At 35.4% G+C, this 22,593-nt stretch overlaps 1 protein-coding gene across 2 annotated transcripts; it reads left to right on the top strand.

The window, feature by feature from the left end:
* Positions 1 to 43: 43 nt before the first annotated feature.
* On the top strand, positions 44 to 21,954 carry LOC110459396 (protein NipSnap-like). 2 transcript variants are annotated; one of them, XM_021511624.1, is made up of 10 exons: positions 44 to 186; positions 2,253 to 2,410; positions 4,274 to 4,319; positions 5,070 to 5,161; positions 8,892 to 8,962; positions 9,855 to 9,995; positions 11,012 to 11,043; positions 15,578 to 15,672; positions 18,954 to 19,037; positions 20,220 to 21,954. In XM_021511624.1, exons 1-10 carry the CDS (start codon positions 83 to 85, stop codon positions 20,282 to 20,284), a joined length of 888 nt encoding a protein of 295 aa, XP_021367299.1. In that variant the 5' UTR covers positions 44 to 82; the 3' UTR covers positions 20,285 to 21,954. The 2 variants fall into 2 exon arrangements, with proteins under 2 accessions (XP_021367299.1, XP_021367300.1); XM_021511625.1 differs by lacking the exon at positions 15,578 to 15,672 and adding an exon at positions 14,322 to 14,410.
* Positions 21,955 to 22,593: the final 639 nt, after the last annotated feature.

Genomic DNA, 22,593 nt, shown 5'->3' with positions numbered 1-22,593 from the left:
TATAATTTAATGTAATAAAATATAGATTTTTTACGTATTTTGACCTTGACTGCTTCCGGTATGAAATTGAGGCTCTAGCAACATGGAGTTGGCGAAGATGGCAGGAACAGTGGCCAAGCAGTTATTTTCTCGGAAATCGGTATTGTCATGTCGTGTGCTGAATTTAGGTCAAGCACATCACTCCAGGTAAATTAAAAAACATACTGAGTTGTTTAAAAAATGGGTGCTAAAGCGTTAATAACGGTGTTTGTTTGTTTTTATCTCCCGGCTTGCAGACGACGTTAGAGTTCGGACCGCTCTGTACTTTCGTTTTTCAAGGCCAGTCAATGTCAATCATCAAGCGTTTCATGTGGTAGTAAATACTGAAGGTTATATTGCCATATACAAACTTGTAAAAACGTACAGCACACCTTTCGATGTGTGAGAGCTAAAATTAGCCGTTGTCAATTGAATTCGTTCGGTCATGATGATGAACTCCGTTTTGGTGATGACCTCGATGAGTACGCTTTTGTTTACTTGCCGTCTGTCAACAGAGACGTACGCGTGTATTTAGAGATACTGGGAACACGTGCAGGTGAACGCTTGCTGGCGTTTTACCTTGGAAGTATATAAGCTGGATGAATGGTTAATAAATAATAGTAGGCAAACTTAACAGTTAAAAGATTGTATCAGTTTATAAACATGTGCATCAGTGTTTGAGTCTCTGTTATGGTAAAGTAATAAATTGTTTTGTTTATTTCAACTTGACACTGAACTTTTTCTACACTATCAACTTAAGTCAACATTTCTTCACTCCCTAAAAGATATTATCCTTCATTAAATGTCACTTCATAGCTGTCACGGTGCAATGTAGAAATTGAAGATTTCTTATTAAATTACGTTGAGGATTAATGATTAATTCATGGTGTTTAGTTGTCTGTTTGCAAAATATATGAACAGATGGTACAAAATTACTTTTAAAAACAAATGTCCCGTCATTAGATTCCATGGCCCAGGCTCATTCTTTTTTCAACCCCTGGATGCAGTTGCTACCGTTTCAAACTTGTTTTTATAGTTGTTATCAACAGCAAGATTTTGAAAAATTCTTCTTGCACAACATTTATTTTATAGTAAATAACCAACATTTTTGCTAGCCCAGAAATAAAATCTAGTCGCATGGCATGGGGTTAGCCCAGTAATGGAATTGTACACACCCGTGGCAAACATTTCCTGTTTGATAACTCTTAAAGATATGTATGGGAATAATGCAAACGGTATGAAAAATTATTTCCAACACTGGAACTTACTTTGATAATTTAAGCTATTACATATTTCAAATTCAAGTTTCAAATTTCTCCAATTCATTATATTTTAATTAATTAATTTCCTTTACCAAAAACTTATCTAAAACACCTACAGTATATGTTCACCCTACCATTTTTCTTCGATAGAGGATGAAAGGCTGCTTACATACCTCACTGATCTGCTAAGTTAATCTTCTGATTTTACGATAAAATAGGAGGCACAGTACCATTGTCTAGTGGTAGGACACCAGGCTCATGACCGAAGGGTTGCGGGTTCGAGTCGCGGCATGGCACTGTGCTGTATCTTTGAGCAAGATACTTTACTCCGCTTATTCCAGTCCACTCGGCAGTAAATGAGTACGTGGTTGGGCAGTGCTAGAACTGTTGAATGCTAGCTGTGAGCGCCGAAATGCCAGCACTGGCTGTATGCTGCCCAGGGAGTTGAGAAAGATATTTGCTGGTTGCTAAGGCCCTATAACCACGGATAATAATTTGTGAACCGCTTTGACACGACCTTCGAACTAGGTTGTGATAAATACCTTTTATTCCATAGTGCCTTGCTTGGCATCACCTCACTTTTGGCTTTAATGTTGAGCATTCGCCCAAGTGAGAAAGGCAATTGGTTCTGTCCCAAGGCCGGGACATACCAAAGTCATTAAAAATGGTAGTTGTTATTCCTTGCTTAATGTTCAGCATTTAGGGGAATGGCAACAACAGGTTCACCCGTTGTCAGTATAATGTGACCAGGCCGAATGCTGTGCTGTGTGCCTTCGGCATGGCAATTCAGTGAGATATCACTATAAAGTCGGCATCAGATCCGCGCTATCACAAGGAGGCAAGCACGCCAACATATCCTGTCTCCTGCATACACACACGCAAGCAAGTTTAAACCAAACCAATCAACAAAAAACACAAAAAAAACACACAAAAAAAAATTCAAAAATGTTGTCTCTTTGTTTTTTGTTTTAGATGCCTGAGTACCTCACACACAAGGCAGAGTGAGTCAAGCTCAGACTCCAACTCTAAAGGATGGCTAAAAAACATCCTCTCCGTGAGAACACTGCCTGCCAGCAAGGAGTCTCACTCCAGTCTCCTCTCCAACAAAGAGACTGTCTACGAAATGCAGTGTAAGTTTGTGAAAAAAACAGGGCTGTCGGCTCCCCAAGGTACTCAATGTAAAACTTTCAGCGTTTTTTACAACATACACAGTCAAACTTTGATGTTTTGAACTTTGCAGGATGATCAGGAAAAATTCAAAACATAAATGGTAAACTACAAACGATCTTTGAGATCCTGTAGATCCTGTAGATACTGCATAAGACTGAATGTGATCGTTAAGTGATGGAACAAAAGGAAAAAAATACATTTGAAATCTATAAACATTGGGTTTAATGAAATAAGAAAAATATGTTTCATCTTTCAAGTATTTATACACTATAGTATAGTTTGCATGTATAGGGGTTAGAGGTGTTACAATACGCCAAGAGTGTATCACGATATATTGCAATACAGAATGAATATATTGCGATACGTATATATCGATATATTGTCATAGAAAGGATGTGCTCAATTTTATAACAAGTTGTTGTCAGAATGTTATCAAACTTAATCATATATAATATGGATTATATAGATTTAATTTTTTTGTCAAACCAACCATCGATTATAAAATTTGAACTGCGTTAGAATTTGTAGTAATTTGCAAAGTTAAAATACCAAGCAGATACATAAAAAATAAACTTTTGAAAAATATTTCGATACAGCAATACTTCATCTCTGTATTGTGGTACGATACGATATACCTGTGTATTGCCACATACCTGTTTTCCGATATATTGTGACAGCCCTAGTTATAATGACCCCAGGACATAACTTTATTTTCTTAACTGTTTTATTTCAATTTATTTGATGTAATTTGAAATGTTTTCCTGATAGAACCTTAATTGTAGTTCGAAACAGCAAGACATTCGACTCATCAAAGTTTTATTCATAAATGGAATATATCAGTAGTGTTGTATAAGAGGAAAAAATCCAGATTTTGACGTAAGTTGGACGCATCGAGAAATTAGAATCTTTACAGTTTGATTTGTATTCAAGTTTGACTTAACTTATTTTCAGCATTAGAAAACAATTTTTTGCAAGATCGTATTGTAAGAAATTAAATTGATCAGACAATCTCCTAGTTGAATTTGTTGAACTTAAAATTAAGTATTCACGAATTATTTGTCACTCCTCCAGAATTTTTGCAAAAATATGAAATATCTCAAAAACTGCAGCACAACATAACTTTTCAACTGTACTGCAAGATTTGCACATGAAAGGTGTTTGCACTCTGGCCTTTTCGAAATGAATTTTCCAATTTATGTTACATTTTTTTCGCTTATACCTAACCGTGTATATAATGTAAATATTTTCCGTTGGCTGGATTTGACTAACTAGTATCATTCAAAAGTTAAAAAAGCAAAGGCAAGCATTGTAATTTTCACTGTTAATGATCTCGGTACCACTACCTTAAACTGTAACTATAATGCTTTGAAAAAAGAAATTCTTGCATAACTATAGTTATCTGGAAAGAAAACCATACTTTGCAGGACTTTTATGAAGAAGAAATGATGAAATAAACTAAATAAAATCACCAAAAGTGTTCAGAATGAAAATAATTCTGCAGGGCTAAACAGTACTTGAACCCATGGTCCGTCTGTACTGCAATTATATCCAAAGCGGAATTAAGGGGAGGTTATTTTTATTTACGATAGAGCACTAAGCAGTGAGACAGGGATCCTGAACCCTTTCCCCACTGCAGACCATAATGGACTCATCCATATCAATGCATGGTAGAATCTACTAAAGTTACATAGGGGTGAAAGGGTTAAATTCCTGTTTAGTTTGTGGGTTGTTTTTCTACCAGCGAAGTCAAGTTACCAGTTTATTATTCTGCTTCGTTATCCATTGTTGTGTTTAATTTACAAATAATCTTACTTTAATTCCAGTCCATGCTGTCAAGCCGGAGAATATGGAGGAATATCTCAAACAGTTGTAAGTTCCGGTTTGGTTTATGGCTGTTAATAGATGTAAAATTTGTCATAAATGATGATAGCCAGCTCAGGATTTCAAGCTTTTCTTTCAGATTCCACAGTATCTTACATCTTGTACATTATGTACTGGCAATGAGTAGTTAAAGATTCCAACTGACATACGATCAAAGATTTGTGTTGACCACCTCTATATAGTGACCACTGTCTGAATGGTTGTAACTGAAAATTGGGATATTTTTGCTGTGGTTATAGTTTTGCGTATTTGCATGCGCAAGATTCAAATTTGCAAAAATTACATGCATACAAATTTAACAACTGTAAAAAAATAACCCTCTAATTACCTTTCACTTTGCGTCAGAGTACCAGACTACCTGAATGGTGTGTACAGAAGCTGGCAATTAAAGTCTGATAGCCTGTGGCGATAATATAGAAGGTTTTATTGCTGTAGTGTAGGGTTGATAATATAGTGTTTACATGTAAAAATGGGCGAAGCCTGCAGATCACTTGAAATAAAGAAGTTTCTATTAGATGGGGGAATATGATAATCATTTACCAGGTAGTCAGCACTATAACATCTAAACATGACATAAAAATTATGGAAGTCATATTTAATTTTTGCACATAAATGATAAAATAAACAAGTAAAAAAAGGTACAGCTATATTTTCTAGCTTATTAGTTGTCAAGTTAAAAAACATGAAGAGTACAACACTTCAAAATGAGATAAAACGTAAGCTTTATTTTTATTTCAGTGAATCCTTTCAACAGTTGATGCATGACAAAGGCACAGGTGCAAAACTTATAGGTAGCTTCACGGTGGAGATCGGCGACCAGGACGAAGCAGGTAGGTTTTGTGTGATTCATGTTGCCAGTCACCAGTAAGACGAGTAGAGAACGTGTTTCATTCTCTAAGGCATCCTCGATATTCCAGGGGTTATGCTCACAAGTGTACGCTCTCTGCACCCCTGGAATATATCAGAGCAAAATTGAAGGCACAAAGATAGCTGTTTGATTGGTCTCGGGTAAAAAAAACCTGACCAATCGCTAGGCTGATACCTGTCCTTTGAGGATTACAGAGGAGCGACACCCGACTTCAAAGCCAGTAATTTTTTACCGTCACGCGAACGTGAAATTGTTTTGATGTACATCAAATGATCGAACTAGACTTTTTGTCTCATCAACAACGTGGCGCACACTGAGCCTTCGATTTTGCTTTGACATATACCAGAGTTGCAGGGAGCGTACATGAGCGTAACCCCTGGAGTATCGAGGATGTCTTTAAGGGTGTTGGCAATCTTTCGTACTGCTTTGATAACAAATTGATTTTTATGATGATTAAACAAATTATCATCAACAGCAGTGTTCTGTGTGTATAAAAATTCACCATTGCTAGAGCAAGATTGAAATCTTGGAATCTGATCATTATACTGTTACTCTAACTGACTAAATAAGGAGTGGGGTTCCAATCACAACACGACTCGTGCCTCACTAGTTTGATTGGATATTTATTATGACAGACTAGTTTTGACTCTTCAGAGGTTCGGATGACTCACTGAAGAGTCTAAACTAGTCGGCCATAATAAACGTCCACTCAAACTGGTGACGCCCCTAAGCTTTGTTGTGATTGGAACGTGGAACCCCTCTCCTTATGTTGCCATATCCTATACCCATCACCCTGCATACCAATTGGTATCCGCACTCAGAGTGAAGCACCCCACTGATTTTACCCATCTATAACTCACATGACGTTGGCTCTACTTCTTCCATTTAACCCACTGATTTTACCCATCTATAACTCACACGACATTGGCTCTCCTATTTCCATTTTACCCACTGATTTTACCCATCTATAACTCACACGGCATTGGCTCTACTATTTCCATTTAACCCACTGATATTACCCATCTATATCTCACACGATGTTGGATCTCCTATTTCCATTTAACCCACTGATTTTACTCGTCTATAACTCTCACGACGTTGGCTCTACTAATTCCATTTAACCCACTGATTTTACCCATCTGTAACTCACACGACGTTGACTCTACTATTTCCATTTAACCCACTGATTTTACCCAACTAGAACTCACACAACGTTGGCTCTACTATTTCCATTTAACCCACTGATTTTACCCATCTATAACTCACACGGCATTGGCTCTACTATTTCCATTTAACCCACTGATATTACCCATCTATATCTCACACGATGTTGGATCTCCTATTTCCATTTAACCCACTGATTTTACCCAACTATAACTCACACAACGTTGGCTCTACTATTTCCATTTAACCCACTGATATTACCCATCTGTAACTCACACGACGTTGGCTCTACTATTTCCATTTAACCCACTGATATTACCCATCTATATCTCACACGATGTTGGCTCTCCTATTTCCATTTAACCCACTGATTTTACCCGTCTATATCTCACTCGACGTTGGCTCTACTATTTCCATTTAACCCACTGATATTACCCATCTATAACTCACACGACGTTGGCTCTACTATTTCCATTTAACCCACTGATATTTCCCATCTATAACTCACACGACGTTGGCTCTATTATTTCCATTTAACCCACTGATTTTACCCATCTATAACTCACTTGACGTTGGCTCTACTATTTCCATTTAACCGACTGATTTTACCCATCTATAACTCACGCGACGTTGGCTCTACTATTTCCATTTAACCCACAGATATTACCCATCTATATCTCACACGATGTTCGCTCTCCTATTTCCATTTAACCCACTGATTTTGCCCATCTATAACTCACATGACGTTGGCTCTACTTCTTCCATTTAACCCACTGATTTTACCCATCTATAACTCACATGACGTTGGCTCTACTATTTCCATTTAACCGACTGATTTTACCTATCTATAACTCTCACGACGTTGACTCTACTATTTCCATTTAACCCACTGATTTTACCCATATGTAACTCACACGACGTTTGCTCTCCTATTTCCATTTAACCCACTGATTTTACCCATATCTAACTCACACGACGTTGGCTCTCCTATTTCCACTTAACCCACTGATTTTACCCATATGTAACTCCCACGACGTTGGCTCTCCTATTTCCATTTAATCCACTGATTTTACCCATATGTAACTCACACGACGTCGGCTCTCCTATTTCCATTTAACCCACTGATTTTACCCATATGTAACCCACACGACGTTGGCTCTCCTATTTCCATTTAACCCACCGATATTACCCATCTGTAACTCACACGACGTTGGCTCTCCTATTTCCATTTAACCCTCTGATATTACCCATCTATAACTCACTCGACGTTGGCTCTACTATTTCCATTTAACCCGCTGATTTTACCCATCTATAACTCACACGACATTGGCTCTACTATTTCCATTTAACCCACTGATTTTACCCAACTATAACTCACATGACGTTGGCTCTCCTATTTCCATTTAACCCTCTGATTTTACCCATCTATAACTCACACGACGTTGCCTCTCCTATTTCCATTTAGCCCACTGATTTTACTCGTCTATAACTCACACAACGTTGGCTCTCCTATTTCCATTTAACCCACTGATATTACCCATCTATAACTCACACGACGTTGGCTCTCCTATTTCCATTTAACCCTCTGATTTTACCCATCTATAACTCACACGATGTTGGCTCTCCTATTTCCATTTAACCCACTAATTTTACCCATCTATAACTCACACGATGTTGGCTCTCCTATTTCCATTTAACCCACTGATTTTACCCATCTATAACTCACACGACGTTGGCTATCCTATTTCCATTTCCATTTCCATTTCCAGTTCTAGCCTGATTCACTTTTGCTGCAATTTAATTCAAAATGAAATTAAGGGGAGATTACTGTTTAAAATAGGAAAAACTACTGTGGGATTCACTAATGTTTGGCCTGCAGTGTAATCCTTTAGTTCTGTTACAAGTACACGAACGGTAAGAGGCATGACAAACTCATTTTAACCTTTTCACCTCCATGCAACTTAAGTAAACTCTATCATACATTGATCTGGATGAGTCCATAATGGTCTACAGTGGTGAAAAGGATCATGCTTGCCCACTGATACTGTGTTTGGTGAACTTAGAGAATAAGTTCTACTGGTACATTGAGAAATGTACTAAATTTTACAAATGAATACATGCATATTAAAGATGATTTCATACATTCTGTATTTCAAGATATATGTCAAGATGTTGTTATCTGGCTGCCACGAAGAAGTGGAAGCGTGACTATAAGGTGTTGCTTTTCTGACGACAGCGTCAATATTAAGTTTTGCATTGAACTTAGTTTCACTGAAAGTATAAGTGCTAGACCAACCAAACTTGGACCATAGATGCATCTTAGATAGGACATCTCAACCCATGCATGAAATGCTGGATGCAGCCTACATTTCATGGGCCATCGACTTTTTCAGCATCTCCATCAACATTAAGTTTTTGCATTGAAGTTAGTTTGTTTGATATGTGGATTGATGGTCAAAACGGAGCATAGGCGAGATATATCAATCCAAATGGCTTGTATTTGAATTTACATTACTTTTTACTTGCAGTCCATATTTGGCAGTATCCCGGAGGATATCCTGTCCTGAACAATGCAACAGAAATATACAGAAAAGACAAAGTAAGAAGTCATTTAATAATAATTGTTGTAAGTAAACAATGAAAAATCAATTTGAAAGAAAATTGAGGTCCCGGCTCGACCTGTTGCTACACAGATATGCAAAATCCGAATTCAATTAAAAGGTAACGTTTTCCCTACCAATTGAGCTACCTGGTCGCTGATAATCAACCTAAAAGTCTACTACCCCAGAGACACACAAGACCCTATGCCACCTTCTTTTGTTATACTTTGTTGGGCACCAAATGTACTGCTAGTAGGAGCTGAAAAATGTACGTCCAGACCGGGTTTGGACCCAGGACACCCTCCAAGGAATTTGTATGTTGTATTTTATAGCTTACGGAAGAAGGCATATAAAAACATGATAAATGGCAGAGTTTAAGTATGAAATAAATGTGAACCTATCAGGACATGATTAAAATTATATAAATAGATAAACCCAATAAGAAACAAACATTTTATGATATAGCCCTCACTGATAAGTCAAAGGGAGGTAACTGGTAACTTCAATTGCTTTATCTGGGGCCTGTTTGTTTATGCAGAACAACCAGTACGTCTGTTTTTAAATGAAACATTTTTGGGTATATATCCTGGCAGACCTGCCCATGAGTATATAGGCCTGGTAAAGCTTTGTCAAGGCTCGCCTGAAAGCAGCATCAGATTACTAGGTCAGACCTTAATTCATAAACGAACAACCCTGGTCTGGCCGGTTCAACCGTCTGGATCGCGATAAATTATGCTGTATTACCCAGCTCTTTTTAATGTGGTATCACATGTCTTTATTGTGGTTGCTAGATTGTCATTAAGGATATGTTATTAAGCTTAAGCATTGGGATTTATTTCAGCACAATTTTATTATTCTCATGTCTTATTATATTTGTTTTGTATCTTGAAGGATTTCATTGATTATCGTCTCAGACGAAACAAAATGCTGAGGTCAAGGAAAAACCAAATCCTGCTGCCTTTCAGCTTCTGGCCAGAGCCAACAGCACGAGGAGGCAGTAATATATACGAGATGAGAAGCTATACGTTAAAGGTAGGCATATTACAGGGACAAAGCTTTACGCTAAAGATATGCATATACTGGGTCAATTCTAGATGGGTTGCATCCATGATACGCCAGGGCTAATGCTCACTTTTGCTTTCTGCACTCCTAGAATATGTCATAGCAAAATTGAAGGCACAAAGACAGCTGTTTGATTGGTCTTGGGTAAAAAAAACTGACCAATCGCGAGGTTGCTACCTGTCCTTTAAAGATTAATTGCAAAGGAGAGATTCCTGATTGTTACAAATGTTACTAATGTCTATTACGCAATTGAGAGATTTGTTTGATGTACATCAAAGGATCAAACTAGTTTTGTCACATCAACAAGGTGGCGCACACTGGTTTCGATTTTGCTATGACATGATATTCCAAGGGTGCATCTCGAGCGTGAAAGTGGGTGTAACCCCTGGAGTATCGAGCATGGAGGGGTTGGAATACTAGGGTCAAGAATTCATAAACTGCAAGGATATTGCACGTATTCTTTGGAGTGTCAGTTATATGTATATATCAGGGAAATCCTCAACTCACCTGCAAAACTTTTAGGCCTGTATTTAGCAAAATGTTAGAAATGGGTGCGTATTGAAAATATTGTTTTTCAGAATAATACTTTTTACTAGTTTCGATAATACTTTTTACTAGTTTCAATAAATCTTTAAAATTGCCTTTTTATGCATATAGCATGTTTTGATAATGTTTCCAAATTTCAAGAATTTAAAAGCAATAAGATATAATTGAAATATAAAAAATCAATAAAATATTTTGAGAAGGTGATTTACTGTGAGTTGGTCTGGCTTAGACGAACAATCAGTAGGCTATTTTAAACCTAACACAGATACGATGCATGTATGTAAATGCTTGTATTTTTGTACCTGTTATCAAAATAATTGAGTTTGAAAAAAAAAAAAATATATATACACATGTATGCTTGAAACTTGATGTAACTGAATTTCAGAATTGCTTAATAATCTGAAATATTTACATCTGATGTCATTTGCTTTCTTTAACAGCCTGGTACTATGATTGAATGGGGTAACAACTGGTAAGTATACACATATACCGTCATCAGAGATATGTTAAACATTGGGAGATAGTGTTTGTTATAAAATTGATTTTGGCCCCAATAGGAGAAGAATACCAGGCTCAATAAAGACTCCAACTCTTTTGATCTCTCAATACAAAACTGTAAAATGAACTCCAAAAATCTTCTGTTACTTTGAAAAATATGTTCCTGATATACTGTTGAGATTGGTAACGTTGTAGCTACATGTACTCCTACCTTACTAAAATGCAGAAGTTAGGACTTTGAGACTTGCTTCCCAGTTATTTATAAAAAAAAATGATAAGTCTAAAAACAATTCTATCAGTGTGAGTGAAACTGTCAGTTCAAGTACCTTACCAAATTATTTTGTATAAGATACAGTCTAATATAAGCCACCTTATTTTTGTTTATTCTTATTTCTGTGACAAATGAAGTATACAGACGACCTTGAATCAATTACCTGATTACAATTTTGTCAAATGTCAATCTAGTTACTGTTTGCAGTTTGTGTGCTGATTATTATAATGCAATGATAACTTCAATAATGAACATGAATATTTTCCCTTATTTAACTTTTTATATATATAACGTTTTCTTTCTAATAAGGACCATGATTGCTGTATTGATTCATGTAAACAAGAAATTTGCTAATGATGTATAATTTTATATTCCATTTTGTAACTTATTTCTTTGATATAAATAAGGTAAAAATCTGTTTTAAATATTTCGTGTAAGCTGTTTTGTGTTCATTGAATTATTTCAAATTGATTTTAAATTGTTTCGGCTTTATGCTTTGGCTTGCATTTATACTTTTCTTTTGACAATTTTTATTAACTCAAAATAATTGGATTTTTATGGGGGAAGAGTTTTCTCCCTTGGGCTTGAGTGTTAGCCTCAATCTGCTAGGGGACTTGACGATACTCTTTAAACCTTTCACCACTGTAGACCATAATGGACTCATCCAGATCAATGCAGGGTAGAGTCTACTAAAGTTACATAGGGGTGAAAGCGTTAACTGTACCATATGCCCAAAGCTTTGCATATCATAGCAATTTCTTTCTCCAAGCATAATTTTAGTGACTTGATCTATTTTTTGAGGTTGGAAATATTAGTTGGAAATGTTTCAAAACATTTCTTTTAAAAATATTAGTTGGAAATGTTTCAAAACATTTCTTTTAAATCAGTCATAACATTTAATTTTAAATTATTGTAAACGAAAAATACTTTACAGGGAAACATGTTTTGCCTTAAAATGCAACTTCATTTATGTATGCGGTACACTTTGTATCAGTGAATGTATCATTTCAGCTTAGCACTTTATTATAATACGTCAGTTATCATCTCGATATTGCACTACTGGCAATTGTACCCATTAATTGCCCATTAAAAACCCAATAGTTTTATAACTATTAATAATGTACCCATTAATGAGTGCAAATTAATGGTCAAATTCCATTATTTTTAATTCATAATTATCAATGGCCATGATAAAATGATTGTATGATAATAGCATACAATATCTAGTTTAATGGCCATTATGATAAAAACCCTGTAATGGCTATTAATTAGCATTCTTTTTTTTCTCAATAATGGGCATTACATACCTGCAGTAATGGGCATTAATAACAAAATAATGGGCCTTATTAACAATAAAAACAAAATATAATGGACATTAAAATAATAATGGTGACATAGTAAGATAGAATAATGGTTATTTAATGGGAATTTGATATATTAGTGGATGATATATAAATGCCCATTAATCAAAACACTCCATTTTCTTCCAAAAAAACGAAACAAAAAATAATGGCAAAACGTAATGATTTTTATTATTAATTACATTTTAATGGGGATTTAATGCAAGTTTAATGGGCACCTATGCCAGTAGTGTTACTAGATCAATAATATGACTATTTGAAATGAATAGCTTTTCAGCTATGATTTGCTTAAAGCTAGGTATTGAACAGTCCAAGTGTTCAAACTCTTTCTGTTGTTGAAGAAAGCTATATGGGTTTAACTCATGACTTTTCTTATAGGTTTGCTTACAGGGGTGTTCAATTTCACTTTTCTGGAATCGCCAACTTATTAATTCAATGTTGGGGCTGATAACAAATTTCAATATATATGCAGGGTGTTGCACAGGCCTTGGAAAGCCTCCTAACAGTCTTAGATTTAGTTTATCATGATCTGTATGAACCCTAGGGCCTGTTGTGATTGAATTATTGTTTCAGCTAGTGGTTTTTTTAGCAAGATACTTTGCTCCTCTTGTTCCAGTCTACTCAGCTGTAAATGAGTACGTGGTTGGGCAGTGCTAGAATTATTGAATGCTAGCTGTGAGCGCCGAAATGGCAGCACCGGCTGTATGCTCCCCAGGGAGTTGAGAAAGATATTGGCTGGTTGCAAAGGCCCTATTACCACGGACAATAGTTTGTGAACCGCTTTGAGACAACCTACGAACTAGGTTGTGATCAAGCGGTATATAAGAACCTCGAATTATCATTATAATTATTATTATTATTAATTTTGGGAAATGTCTCTGCAGCCTCATTCTCTGAATAAGGAATGGAATACCCCTGACCTGTGTCCAGTGTGGCAATAGATTAACAAACGAAATATGCAGGACAATGCTTATTACGGTGTCACAAACATGCATTTGGGGCAATCTCATTTTTGAACACCCAAGTTTATACTTTGAACACAAATGCTTATTAAAGTCTAAAACAGGTTTTTTTCTGATAAGGAATTTGATAAAAACAACACTGTATGGTTGTGATGTGCTTACAACAAGCTATTTAGGCTCACTGGTCGTTTTTCTGTATCATTTTCAAGAATGCCGCAATATATATTCATTGCTGTACGTTGTGTTAACAACATTTGTTACATTACTGTTTTATGCCAATTTGCATCTCCGTTCCAAACGAGTCTCAGTACTAGAAACCGGTCAAAACTGTCATTAATAATAATTATTATTCTGTGAATTTAACTGACGTCGAATATAAAGGAATTCATGTTTCTACAGGCATGTAATTCGAAATTCATAAAATTGAAAACATGACCATGAAAATAATTCCTGTATAATTCACTATATAAGGAACATGAACATGAACATGAAAACAAGTCCACTTCTGTTCTGATGTATGAGATTTGAAAAAGTATTTGTCGTTTCATTTCTTTAGTCTATGAAATTCTACAAAGTATAAACAGAGATTTATCAAATCACGGTGTTAACTAGATAACCACGTGATATAGAATAATTACAGTTATGTGAATGTTTGAAGGGCTCGTGGTATAAAATCACGAACAGACGAACCGGTGTGTGGCCTTTTTTCACAAATGGGGGAACTGAATACCGTTCAGCACATATGGGGTAAGTTTGGATGGAGTTACCTCTCTGCCTTAGCACAGCGTTGATAGCTACTCTTTCAGTCTGCAGTCCTTGCCTGAACACTGTGCTACGGTCAGCCTAGCTAACACTACCAATTAACGGACTGTATACACCACTTTAGCGTCCTGTCCCACCATCTGCAATTAACTGCATACATTCAGCGATTTTTTTTCTTTTAAGTCTTTTGGGATAGCTTTGTAATTTTTGCATCATATTTCTCACATCGGAAATTTCGAAAGAAGATTGATATCATTTCCCAAAGAAGAAAAAAAATAGCTGAAATTGTGCCCAAAGTTCTATAAGTTGTTGATTTTTCCTTACTGTTCATGAAATTTTGAACGCAAGTCGTGAGTTATTTCTGAACGTTTTTTCATTTTTCAATCCACAACATACAACTTAAAACTTTGGCCCTTTCGAAAAATTGATGGTTTTCTGCTTTTCTCTGCCATTTATTTGAGATTGTATGCCTAATATGAATCATTGTCAAATTAGTTCAAGTGGGAGAAATCCTCGACAACTGTAAAGTTTGTACATATTTAAAAATTTTGTATAACCTACAGGTACAAAAAGAGGCAGAACAAAACGTTTTCTTTTCTTAAATTTCTGGGGGGTTTTATCAATAAAAATGTGTTCAACCCACTGTACTGTCTGTCAGAGTAAAAAGCAGAAATACATCAGTTATGTGTCTGGCCTAAAATCCTTTATAATACTGCCGAGTGGTTTTGGGTTCTTTGCTGTTCTTCCCGCTATTACTACTAAAACCTACTGTATACCGATATTTTTCGCTGCATTTGAACTTTCGCCTTATTTTCTGTCCCGTGATAAAGGGTATTGTTTTCATTATAGCAAATATAAGGAAACGGCACAATAAACGTAATAAATACATGTGAAAGGCAAAATTACTTGGCAAAATCATATTTCATTGGCGAAGGGCGAAAGTTTAATTGGGCGAAAATTTCCCAGTATACAGTTTTATGCCATATGAAACATATAGGGCATGAACGAACCCCGCACAAACTACTAACTTATGTTTATTAGACTTGCTTTTCAGATCCTGGTGTGAGGGAGCTAGCTACCTAGTACATTGTATATGTAGTGTGTATATTGTGAGTAGCTACTTAAGGTGTTGTCTGTGTATGTTTTATCAAGGGCTCGCGGAATAGAGAATCGCCGATCAAACAATGAAGCGGTAGCAGGGTTATTCACGCATTTGGGCACGCAATATGTGGTACATCATTTATGGGGTATGTGGTCTTCATCTCGTCAATGCTTGAAGGATGTGATGTATTGACAGTAAAATGTTTTCATGTGATACGGTCAGACCTTGTTTATCTGACGGCTGTTAGTACGGAAAATTTAAAATTAGACTTTTTGTTTTATACCAGACTTCCAATTGGAATTCAACGAAAGAGATTTAATTGTTAACATGAAATCCTGTGTTCCGGATTCGAATCAGACAAATCAAGATTGGTTTCATTTCTTTTCGTGAAAAACTGTTCTAAATGTAGAGTTTGTATATGCCGTTGTCAAAGTGGTAAGCCATGTAATCAGGGACATGGTTCATCGACCACACTAGCTATCTCCACAACAACCCCTGTCATGGAAATGGAACATGTACTATAATTACTTTTGTTTAACCAACGTAGATGTGAAGTTGAGGTACGTTGATTTATTAAGTTTAAATATTTCAATAAATATCCAAAAACATGTTTATCAAGATAAATAATTCTTTTGAAAACAAACTCTTTAGACAGTTAGTAAATCATGTATTTTGCACAAAAGATATGTTGATAAATAATGTAAATAATTCTTTTGAAAACAAACTCTTTAGACAGTTAGTAAATCATGTATTTTGCAGAAAAGATATGTTGATAAAAAAATCTTTTGAAAACAAACTCTTTAGACAGTTAGTAAATCATGTATTTTGCACAAGTATGAATATTTGATTATTTCATGTACCCCCCTTAAAATGTTTATTTTTCTGTTTAAATCATTGTATGTTTCAGCAATAGTTTCGAAATTCTTTGGATATAGATTAAATTGATATATGCTACCTTACAAACTAGAGCGTTGGTAAGGAGACATTTTCCTTTAATAGTGACTAATGCTTCATTATTCCAGAATTAAATTGACTTTGCAAGTTTTTGGTTCGTAGTATGAGGTCAGCCCCATTGCTGATACATGTATATTCCAATGTTTGATGGGACCAGGTGTTCCGGAAGGGCAAGTGCCTTCTGTTTCATCCAGGACATCCATCTTGTAAATCTAGGTCAAATCAAATGTTGTCACTTCTTAAAAGCGACAACAGTAATTCCTAGAAATATTGCATTTTTACAGTCTAACACTTAGTTTGCATGAAGTTTGTTAAAGGATGATCGGTTAGATATTGTAAAAATAAATTAAAAATGCATGCTTTAAAGCAAGACTATCATTGTTTTGGTATAATACCTGGTAATTTTAATAGTGTATAGGCTTCCCACTTAGGCATCTGTCAAGTTAAGTTGAAGATTAATCCCTTCTCCCCACTTCTAGGTATGTCATGTTGACCTTCCCACACCCCCTACTTGCCCCCTTTTGAACCAAGGGTTTATTTCCCAAAATACACTGACAAATCTGTCTCTGGCTCGTGTAATGCAATGTAGTCAGTGATAAGATATCTCAAGATACAGTGTACTATTGGTTATCCTTTAAATCTTTAAAACTTTCTTTGCTAATTATTTCACACCAAAAAAGTTGTATTTACCTTTTTCTCGAACAAAATATAAATATCTGCTTACGTTACCTTTTATCCATTCTTGGCTAATTCTTAAGTTTTATTAACTTCGTTTTGTTTTGTGTCCTTTTTTGACAATCTCTTTTTTCCTCGCCTTTGGTGGATAAATTTGCCCGACTCCTGACTACATTTTTCAACCAATTTTCTTGAAACCTTACATAGGTATTCCTCAAGTCAGCCACTGGAGCCCAATCAAAAGTCGAGGTTATACCTTTAAGGCCAGTGTCACAACTACATACTCTTTACATGCTAATGGAAAATGTGTACATTTGGCATGTCGGGAGGTTCCTGAATAAAGTTTTCATCCATATCTCATAAAATGTTATCTTGATGTCAATACTGGACGCCAGCAGAAGGTCAAGGTATTGCGTTCAAGGACAGGTCCTCGGCTACAGAATATTTGCTTCGTCTGCAGGTTCATGACTAGGGTTTTCAACCAAATTTCCTGAAATTCTACATAGATATTTCTGACAACAGGATCAGGTGAATTTCAGGGTGATATGTCTAGTAGTTCCACGTCATTGTTGTGAAATCTTATATGTCCTGATACCATAGTTTGCGCTACCTGTTTGAACATACACGCATTTTTAATTTCCATCACTGTCGCATACATCTAAGTAGATGTATACATCACCACATCCACCTGGCGAGTGTATTATGTACTGTTAACAGTATACTGTTGTCTTCCCAGCATATTTATAATTGTTAAACTACCTTTAGCTAAATACTGTCTATTTAGCCGTAACAACAGGCTATCTTTAAAGGCTGTATTGAAACACTTATTAATCTTAGCCTAGAGGAAGCAGCCACATTATGGAAAATTCTCGCCACATTAAGAAAGGATATTTAAACTGACGTATTTTAGACAGTTTTAAGACTTTAAGCGCATATGTTAAGTTTTGGGTCCACCTTCGTATTAATGATGGCGTGAATAAAAAGATGAAAATTAACAAGTTGTATATGATTGTGTAGTTCTTATTAATCATATATCATTCATACGTTATTTCCGTTTGAACAGAAATTGATATTAAAAAATAATATATATAAAAATTTAATAAACTTCATAGAGCGCTATATGTATTGTGTAAGTTGTAGTTATTCATGTGTCTACTCCCATTGTGTGTGTATATATGGCAACATTGAAATGTTGGAAATCAGCGTTTTTCAGTTTACAGTAGATTAATCTTCGGTTCATGCGAACTAAGATTTCTTCCTTCAAATCTTATGGCATTATCATTGACATTTATCTATATCGCGATTTACTTGTTACAACCATGTCATATGTTATGAATTATATTGTAACAGCATTTAAGTGATATTTACTTCACAAAGGACACTAGACAGAAAGATGGCGGAACTCTTCATCATGTGATCGAGAGTTTTACATTTGTTTTTTATTATGACTACCTGTAGGTAAAAAAATAAATTAAAAAAAAAACTCATTTCATCAATGTAGTATTAAATGGAAACTCATTTGGAATCCGTACAGTGTAAACTTTCTGGTTACGGAAGGACTTTCAAGAGGATTTTGTAAATTATAAATGAAATATCATAAAGCGTAGAAATTATTTGTCTGCAAAATGAATACGTGGTGATTATATATCCTTATTTTAATTCTGACGAGGTTCAAAAATAAATCACCGAACCTTGGCAAGTTTGTCCCGTTAAGCAAGCCGTGATTTACGTCTGCTTATTCCTGGTGACTTGTTACGTGACAGAAAATAGGATTAAGTGCGGGTGTTTCGATTTTAGGTTACACTGATCTACAAACACGCAAGGAAACGAGGGAGCAAGCTTGGAGCAAACCTGGCTGGGATGAATGTGTTGCGTACACTGGTAAGTGTTTTAAGACTCTTAGAAGGATTTTAAGGGAAGAAATTACTTTCGATGTATTGAAAGTGGAAAAGGGTCATTACAATATTTTCCTAATTTCAGGATATGACAAAGAAATCTTGACCTGATGAATGTGTTACTGAATCAACTTGATATATTTCAAATGTTCTTCCCTACTTTATTTATTAACGATTATTGCTGAATTGATAAATTACGTCTTTAAATATAGGTGTGAAATGTAATGGTTTACGTCAATACACAAAAGCATTCGTTGAAATACGAGTATTGTTGGTATCTCCGAGGATTTGCCAAGAAAGGATAAGAACATTTGTAACAAACCATATAGTTCTCGAGTTTAACAGTTACCGAAAATGATTTTCTTTTCTTAAACTTCGATCGAAATCTGTTTGCAGAAAACAATGCAAAATGAGAAAATTCGCACCATTACCATGTTAACATTGTTTCTAATAAATAGTCTGTGTTCCTGTACATTTTTTGTTTGAATGATTCGACAAATTTCCTAAATACAGTAACCGTTTCATGAGAAATTTAAAAAAAAAACGCATTATCAGCATTCAAGCAGTAAATGACGTGAAATGTGATTAATGAATGTTGATGTCACAGTATGACAACTGACTATGTCAATGTAGGATATAACTAGACTTACCTCGGTGAAAACTTAAAACTTTCCTCTGCCGTCACATCAGATTCTGTAAATCATTTCGGAACCCATTACTGTTATAATAATAATAATATACAGCATTTATATAGCGCCCTATATAATTTGTAAAATTACTCTAAGGCGCTTTACAACAAATGGATAATAGTAATGGTTATAATTGTGAAAACAAACAACAAAGGCTTGCAATCACTTTCATACATTTAACGAGCAATGTGCACATAATTAAACAAATAAAAGGGTGGTATTTACATGACGTCTTTGCAAAGATTCTAAAATGCAGACGTGAAGAGGTGAGTTTTTATGTCCCTCTTGAACTTGGCCAGGGTATTTGACTTCCTAATAGCAGATGGTAAGCTATTCCACAATGTAGCCGAAACCCTCCCAAAGCATCTGTTTCCGTAGGTCACAGTACGATTATTTATAAGTGTATTTATCTTGGGTAATAACCCTTCATAGTCTTGTTTTCTTCATCATTGAAACAAGCTTTTTGTTTAAATTTCCAGTGCCTCTGATTCGTCACATGCAGTCGAGGATATTAATACCAACTCCGTTTTCACCCCTCCAGTAGTCACGTGACCGACGAATAATCCACGGAGAAAGACCATCATCAATCGATTACCATCAGACTGTAATATCCCGTAGTTGTACAACCGAGTGTTGTCTCTTTGTCTATAACCGAAAAATACTCCGTGGGAAAAGACAATTTACTGTGTGCAGTCTTTCGTGTCGTCTGTCTACGGTTAATGAAGAATACTCGATGTGAAGAGACATTAATTTTTTTATTTTTTTTGTAGACTTTGGACTTCGTGTAACGAGACGTTCAACTTTTGTTCAGAGATATTGGACTGTGCTTAAAAAGACATTCGACTTAATGTTAAGGGACGTTTGACTTTGTAAAGCGACATTAAAATTATGTACATTCGATTTCAAATAAGGATACTTTAGACAACGTGTAAAGACACATACACGAATCAAAGACACTGCTGATCATCCAGAAGTCTCCAATATCATGTTGTGATGAAGATTTTTGCTTTTATTTTGACACATTGATCATCAATCAATTCACGACATTACTTTTAACACCACAGAAAAAAAGTAAGAATAAGAATCGTACTATTAAGATTCATGTCTCTTATGAACGCCCGGGGAATAAAAGCATGATAAGGTTTTATTGGACTGCAAGGACACCCTAAACATGTTGTTTAAATCAGTTACGAAAGAAAATATGTCAACGATATTTTACCTACTGCAAGTCTTATCGATAAAATTACAGCATTTTTTTAAACGTTACATTGTACGTGTGTCCGTTCCTTCAAGTGACCGAATGCGAATTAACTTTTCATATTTCCTGAATATTAGATAGAAAGTTACATGAGTATGTATAAAACATTTTTACCGGATCGAGTGTCCCAGATGGAGTACATAACTATTCACTATTCATTTTTAAGTTCTTGGCCCTAATAATCAGGCATACGAGCTTATCTTTCTACCTTCGATGTTGGTCAGTGTTTCTTTACGGATGTCAGGGAGCTGGAGCAATCAACGACAGACAACACAATTGTCATTATAAATATTGTATGTTGTGTGAAGATATATTAACTTGGGTTGTTTTGCCACTAGAATTTGTTTAACGAGATATCATAACTGGACTAATAAAAAAGCTGGACTTTGTACCTCTCTATAGTGAAGATAAACCGTTACCTTGGCTGGTTACCATGGCAGGATTGGGTGAAGGCCAGAAGTTTTAGGTCACACTTATACTGAAATGACTAGAGGGGATGAAATGGTGCTTTTTTCGAAACTATGTACTAGATTTTTGTGTATGTGTCGCACATTGTACAAACTTAATTCAGTGCTCTGAACTTTTTTCAAGGGGTAGAAAAAAAACATGCTTATTTTCCTTCACGTAAACCTAACTTGAAAATAAAGTACGGTTAAAGTTATGTGAAATTTGCAGTCAGAACACATCTTTTTTGTTGAAAATTTGAATTTTATATTTTATAGATTTAAAATTTGATATCGAAACCAGGGGTACATAATTCCACTTGAATTATTCTTCAATAAATCAATATTAAAATAGCTTTATATGAGAAAATAAAGACTCCGAATAAAATTAAATTGAAAACAAATGCAGGAAAGATAAATTCACTGTGTTGTTCAAAGATCTGAGTTTTAGGGAAGATGAAATTAATCTTTAATAAATTTGACTAAAGCATTAATTAAACTTGTTATATTGTATGGAAAGTGTTGTGTTTTAATTTGATGAAGAAGGGGAAATTTCTAATCCTGAAGAGGATCATAGTATCACGGACTTCGAGGATGGAAAAGGATCACACACCAGATGTGATTCTTACTAATACAGTTCACTATAGTAATGCAAGTAGCGGGAATTTGCTTGTTTTTTGTAAATTTGCGTATTGATTTCATTAAAATCACGTAATGAATTGCTCAGAACTTTCAAGTGTCACATGCATATTTTGATGCACAACACAAATGTGAGAAACAGATGAGAGACGTTGCAGAGAGAGATTAATAGCAAAGTTAAATGTGCTTTAACTGAAGTATTCAACAGTATCGCTTTTTCCAAGAAATTAATATTTAGATCCATGCATGCTTAAATCCGCTATTTCTCAAGAACTATTAAAAACATAACGAAGAAACTTTAAGGACATGTTACCAGAGGCGTATAATACGTATTATACGTCTCTGATGTTACGTAATATAAGGGACCTTAGATTGTGCATGCCACATTTTGGGTTTCATCGTATATACAAAATGGCCGCCAAATTCCACATGACGGTTCCCCGAGGTCCCTAGTTGTTCATATTGAATATTAGTACACAAGTTGGCCAACAGGAGGTCATCTTAGATACTTTA

Source organism: Mizuhopecten yessoensis, unplaced genomic scaffold (assembly GCF_002113885.1).
Source record: "Mizuhopecten yessoensis strain PY_sf001 unplaced genomic scaffold, ASM211388v2 scaffold10059, whole genome shotgun sequence".
Taxonomy (NCBI): domain Eukaryota; kingdom Metazoa; phylum Mollusca; class Bivalvia; order Pectinida; family Pectinidae; genus Mizuhopecten; species Mizuhopecten yessoensis.
Note: the sequence above shows the minus strand (reverse complement) of the source record. Positions and strands in the feature narration are given on the sequence as shown.